This window comes from Vicia villosa, linkage group LG5, assembly GCF_029867415.1.
Source record: "Vicia villosa cultivar HV-30 ecotype Madison, WI linkage group LG5, Vvil1.0, whole genome shotgun sequence".
Classification (NCBI taxonomy): Eukaryota; Viridiplantae; Streptophyta; class Magnoliopsida; order Fabales; family Fabaceae; genus Vicia; species Vicia villosa.
This window is the reverse complement of record NC_081184.1, coordinates 126,243,851-126,250,413: the sequence shown is the minus strand read 5'-3', so window position 1 is coordinate 126,250,413 and position 6,563 is coordinate 126,243,851. Positions and strand designations below refer to the sequence as shown.

The following is a 6,563-nucleotide window of genomic DNA, read 5'->3' as shown; positions in this document are numbered from 1 at the left end:
AAACTAATTATCGCAGCTCTTTGCGCTTGTGCACTATGATTAACCAGATAGATCTGGGAAGAGAGAGGGTTACGCCGCCGAGAAAAAACCTAATTGAAAGGGAGAAAGAAAAACCCTAAAAGAAGGGGAAAATACACGATAAGTTCTAGTGATAAGTTAAACCTTTTCTCTCTAGGAACACGTGAGGCTTTATGTTAATGATAATGTTCCAACTATACATCTCTAATTGCACCTGTAAACATGAAAATAAAAGAAAAGCACAAAAACAAAAACAATAACAAAAACAATAACAAAAACAATAATAATATGGTAAGAGAAAAAAATGATTTTTAACTTTAATAAAAAATTCAACTTAGAAACTAAATTGAATTTTGAATTAAAATTATAAACCGAAAATATAAAGTTAGTAATGTGAAAATAAAAATACTACTAAACCATACAATCGTGCAAAATGCGCATATATGAACATAACCGTATTTTTTTTACTTTTCTTGAATGAAATGCAATATGCTAATGCCTTAATAAAATGATGAAATTGAACAAAAAACCTATGCCAGTTAGAAAATAAAATCAGGAGGGTAAATTTTGGGTTACAACAAAAGGTAACGGCGAAACAAAAGAAAGGGGTGAGATATCAAAATATATAAATAAGTGTATGATAAATAGTATATTAAGTTGGATTATATAAACATCACCGCTACACAAACAAATTCCAAACAACTCAACTCAATACAACTTCAACAACACAATAATCATTATTATGCAACTCAACAATGCGACTCAAACGATGCATATGCATGTGGTACCATCGGAGCAGAACTTCAATTTAGAAGCCGCTAGTTAATAGTGGTGTCAACAAGACATAAGCCTCCAACTTAATTTGTCAGTCCAGACCAACATATTGAGCATCCGCTCCAACTTAATAATGGGAAGTATGAGACTTGATATGAATGTCATACAAGAACAATAAAATACATAGCAACTTCACAATATATCAACATTGGCCATAGGTCTGCAACCTTATATCCTTGCCAATAATTAGAGGCAATCAACGTGATACAACAACACCTGTGATTTCCATCTGTTCAACAAAATATACCACATACGAACACAACTAAAATGATCTACAAGCATATAATAATTATTCAGACAGTTTTCAACTAAGTCGATTAAATAAGCTCTCCGCTAAAATGACTAAGGTGTTCACTTGTTCTAAGACTCATGCTGATTTTCTGTCAAAATAATACTACATTGATAACAAGTCCAGGCTGCTAATATTATACCTACTACTTTTCTACTACTTGTAAAGCACCTATGTCAAATAAAATTCCAATTTGCTTACTACGGTGTTTCCACTACTGAACCTCTCTGTTATGTACTTATTCTGAAAATGTTACTAAAAATTCTTCTCTGCTACTTACATTTTCTAACAGGTTTTTCTGCCAATTGTCACTGCTACTCAAAACTACGCTCGTGTTTTAGTGAAACTCTGCTAGATACACTACTCCTGCAATTTATATTACTCATATTAATTTGTTTTCGTACAATTCTAATAGTATGAAACTACTGAAATATACTCTACAATTTTGTTTATTCATCCTAAAATTTTTAGTTACTACATATATATTTAAAACTCTGAAACACTACATTACAATGTAATACTAAGAAGAATAAATAGGAAAACAACATTCAGTGGCCCCCTAAAATGCCTAAGGGACGACCGTCCTTCTCTTTTCCTCACAAAGGGAGCTCGTCCCCTCTCTCTCTCTCTTTTCCATCAAGGGCGCCTGCCCTTCTCTCTTTCCTCCACCAAGGGCGCCCACCCCTATACTAGGTGGTCCCCACTTTATTTTTCTTCTTCACTCTTAGGTGCCCGCCCCTTAGTTGGGGTGGCCCCTGCCCCAACTCCAGATTCCTATTCATATAATCATACCTTCCCAGAAAACTACACCAAAACTACACCGGTTAGTTTGTCCTGAAGCTTTTATTCAATCGACCACGTAAACCAATACAACGATAACTTCAGTAATACAATTTATCACAGAAAACAAACAACTTAAATCCTCGCCAACAATCGACAGATAAAGAACAACTAACCGACCCAACAGATTCTCATAGCATCAAAACATTACAAAATCAACATACAATTCATGGCATAAATTCATACAACCCAACCCCACATACGGTCTATCATAATCCCAATTATAGAAATCGAACCCCACCCTTACCTTGGATTGAAGGTTGCTCTAACACCGATAGATCTCCTAGCTTGCCTCTACGATTCCTCTTCTAGAATATCTCAGCAAAATCAACCGTATGCTTCAAACCATTGTGCTTCTCCAAGCCCTTTTTCTCCTAGTTGCTACGTGACTTAATGGTTTGGTTTTGTTTTTTGACTACTGTCTATGCATCCCATATTCTAATAACCTAATAAAATAATGGGTGTACTAATTATATTAATTGGCCTACTATACAATACCCCAAATTTTGCTATTTCTCACGCACAACTTAACCCAACTAAATAAAATAATATTCTCACAAAAACTAATACTATCTCTAATATTAATTCTTCGACTAATCCGACTAATTAATCCGGCTATCCACTTAACAACTCTAATCAATCTATTAATCCCATTTTACACCTCTTATAATAACGTCGATAATTCCCAACTTTGACTACTTTCAACAATTAAATCCTTAATACTTCATTTAAATAATTAATGAATTTTCGTGTGTTACAGGTAACACACCATAACCCGTATAAATGCACGGGTAACTATACCAAAATCCGTGAGAGCGCACGGGTTATTACACTTTTTCGTACAATTAAAAAAAATAAAAGTAAAAATAATGTATTAATCCAAAACACACAAAAAAGTGTTTTTTAAATTATTTATGTATCTAATATTTTTATTTTGAAATTATTTTTAATTTAAGATACAAAATTTTTAAAAATAATATTTGAAAATTATTGATTTAAAAATAGTTTTTTTTAAAAAAATATGTTTTTTTTTATGAGTGAAGACTCATTTTGGTCCCTCACAAATATTACACGAGTCAAATTAGTCTCTCATAAAAAAGTTGATCCAACTTAATCCCTTATAAAATTTAATCGGATCATATTAGTCCTTCTGCTAATAGTTTTCTCAAATAGGTTTTTTTCTAGTTTTAAACCGTGACTGGACTGCCACGTTGGATTTTATTTATTTTTCATTTTTAAATACTAAATTGATTTTTATTTTTAATTTCATTTTTAAACAATTATAAATTAATAATATTAAAAAGCCAAAATTGTTTCTTATAAGGAGTTGAACTCAGACCCACGTGGTTAATCTTAAACAATTCTAAATTTAAAATAAAAAATATAAAATTTGTATCAATATGACTTAGAACCCAAGTCTCTTCAAATTAAATGACAATCAATTTAATACAACATAAATTGATTTGTCTAATTGTTATTGATAGTCACTTTACTAACCGTAGAAATTGATTTGTCTAGTTGTAAATGATAATCACTTTACTAACAATAGAAATTGATTTGCCTTGTTGTAAATAATAGTTGCTTTACTAACAATAGAAATTGATTTTTCTAGTTGTAAATAATAGTCACTTTATGAACGATAGAAATTGATTTGTCTAGTTGTAAAGTGAAAATCATTTAACTTGAAGAGACTTGGATTTGAGACCTCATAGATAAAAATTTATGTATAAAATTTATCAATATTAGTAGAAATCATGAAAATTACTTGTTTAAAAATTACTTGAAATAATTTTGGATTTTTTGATATTATTCATTGATAACTGTTTAAAAATGAAATTAAAAATAAAAATTAATTTAGTATTTAAAAAAAATCTAACGTGTCAGTCCAGTCACAGTTTTGAAGTATGAAAAGAACCAATTTAGAAGTAGAAAAAACCGATTTGAGAAAAATATTAGCAGAAGAGCTAATATGATCCGGTTAAATTTTATAAGGGATTAAGTTGAGTCAATTTTTTTGTGAGGGACTAATTTGACTCATGTAATATTTGTGAGGGACCAAAATGGATCTTAATAATAAACTATTTTGATAAAATAATTTTATTTTTCTTATTTACATTTTAATTATATTTTAAAAACAAAAGCGTACATACCATACCAATTCCCGTGCGAATGCACGTGTATTTATAATATGAGTTGCCCCATTCTTTTGATTATAACTTTAAATGAATTTGTTTTAATCTATTTTAATGACGTAATTGATGAGTTATTCCATGAATGTGTTTTTGATATTTTTGTATAATAAAAATTAACATTTAAAATATACTTTTCCAAAATAAATCTAAAATATACTTCAAAATATATATATATATATATATATATATATATATATATATATATATATATATATATATATATATATATATATATATATATATATATATATATATATATATATAATTATAAAATGTATAAATCATTGTGAAAAAAAAAAATTATAATGGACATTTTTTATGAAGAAACCATGGGCCCTTTTATAAAGAAAGAAAGAAGGATAAGCCCAAACCAGAAAACCTAAATAAAATAAAAAAACTTGGTTATAACTAGGGTTAAGGTATATACAGGGTTTCATTCATTCTTCTCTTCAGCAGCCGCAGCACTTCAACCAACCGGATCAAATGGTATGCATTGTTCATCTTCTCTCCCGTTCTTCCCAGATTCTGAATCTCCTCTTCATTTCCCTAAAATTTATGATGTGTTTTTATGAATTGAACTCAGGCTTCCGAGGCGAAATTGGCTAACCCTATGAGGGATATCAAGGTTCAGAAGCTTGTCCTCAACATCTCTGTTGGTGAGAGTGGAGATCGTCTCACCAGAGCTGCCAAGGTTTTCATTGCTCTTCTCGTTCGATTCCTTTGTTTTTGATTTAAAAATTTCTTTTTTTATTTATAATTTTTGTTTGTGTTGTAGGTGCTAGAGCAACTCAGTGGACAAACCCCAGTGTTCTCCAAAGGTTAGTTTTTTTTTTCCATAATTTATTATCTAGTTGTTTTTTATGCTTGTAATGGGTTTGTGATTCTGTTGTCTGTGATTTCAAAGTTTAACGTTTTTAAATAAAACATGGTTTTTATGTCAAGTCTATTTTAGGGTTAACAATTAGAAGTTCAATTATATTTTGTTTTTTAATGCCACTGTGAAAAGTTTGATAATAGGGTGGTAATGTTAGTGTTTGTTTTGATGTGATTTCTATAATAAGTTTGAACTTGGGACTAAAGTGTTGGCAGGGGTTGTTTTGTGTTTTAGAAGTAACAGATTGGTGTCAACTTTGTAATGCAAATTCTTCTCTTTAACCATCTTAGTATAGCTTTTGCCAATGCATTCAGCAGTCCAGACCTGAAATAGTTATGGGCTTTTACTTTTGATGTACTCATTCGTCTGGCTTCTGTTCCATTAATTCTATTTTCCATGTTAAAAATGGAGCCTGAGTATGAAATCTATTTTACAATGATATCTGTTGTCTCATTTCTATTTTCTCTGTTGGATTTTTTCAGCAAGGTACACTGTCCGATCCTTTGGTATCAGAAGAAATGAGAAGATTGCATGCTATGTAACTGTTAGAGGTGACAAGGCCATGCAACTTTTGGAGAGTGGACTGAAGGTGAAGGAGTATGAACTTTTGAGGAGGAACTTCAGTGACACTGGATGCTTTGGCTTCGGAATTCAGGAGCATATTGATCTTGGAATCAAGTAAGCTTATCAACAACCCTACAGTTTCATGATACCAGTTAACCGTTTGAGGCACTATATTTGATAATTTGGCATAGGTTATGGTAGAAACTGCATTTCTAATTTCAATTATATGCTAGGTTGATTTCTATTGGAACTATTTATACATTTTCTCTGACATTTGGCAATCTATTTCAGATATGATCCATCTACTGGTATTTATGGTATGGACTTCTTTGTTGTTTTGGAGCGTCCTGGTTATCGCGTTGGTCGTCGCCGTAGATGCAAAGCCCGTGTCGGAATCCAACACCGTGTTACCAAGGATGATGCGATGAAATGGTTCCAAGTGAAGTATGAGGGAGTTATCCTTAACAAGTCTCAGCAGATCTGAGTTATTTTGTGTTAGGGTACTGATTTTGCCATCTATAGTTTGTTGTCTTTCTGATACTAGCTTAAATTCTGTTAAAATTTTTGATGGATTGCTATGATATTTTGAATTTTCTGTTATTTCATGATGAAGCACATGAGTTAACTATTTTCCTATTTAAATATGTCTTCCAAGTTTCTGAATGCAGTTACAATAAGTCACAATTTGCTTTATTTTCTTGGCTTCTCGAATGGGAGGTTCTGAACCTTGTTAAAAAATAGTTACAATATGCTTTATTTTCTTGGCTTCTCATCTGGGCATATAGAGAACAGGTAGGAAATAGTCTACATTTAAGACCCCCTGATAAAAAGAACCAACTGAACAACAACCTATAGATAAAGCGTGCTTGGTTAGACGTTGAGTTTTCACCTTTGGTCATAATTGCCGTAATTTTTCACGCCCAGCAAGAAGTTTGTCATTAAAACAAAAGTT

At 31.3% G+C, this 6,563-nt stretch overlaps 1 protein-coding gene across 1 annotated transcript; it reads left to right on the top strand.

The window, feature by feature from the left end:
• The first annotated feature begins 4,530 nt into the window (after window positions 1-4,530).
• Window positions 4,531-6,211, top strand: LOC131602389 (large ribosomal subunit protein uL5-like). Its single transcript, XM_058874478.1, has 5 exons — window positions 4,531-4,659; window positions 4,757-4,864; window positions 4,949-4,991; window positions 5,530-5,725; window positions 5,903-6,211. The coding sequence occupies exons 1-5, from the start codon at window positions 4,657-4,659 to the stop codon at window positions 6,093-6,095; spliced, it is 543 nt and encodes a 180-aa protein (XP_058730461.1). The 5' UTR covers window positions 4,531-4,656; the 3' UTR covers window positions 6,096-6,211.
• The last annotated feature ends 352 nt before the right edge of the window (window positions 6,212-6,563 follow it).

What these genes read in the sequence shown, in the direction of transcription:
- LOC131602389 (XM_058874478.1), top strand. An exon ending in AACCCCAGTGTTCTCCAAAG is followed by an intron (nt 4,992 to 5,529) that starts GTTAGTTTTTTT and finishes GGATTTTTTCAG; the next exon opens with CAAGGTACACTGTCCGATCC. An exon ending in CATATTGATCTTGGAATCAA is followed by an intron (nt 5,726 to 5,902) that starts GTAAGCTTATCA and finishes AATCTATTTCAG; the next exon opens with ATATGATCCATCTACTGGTA.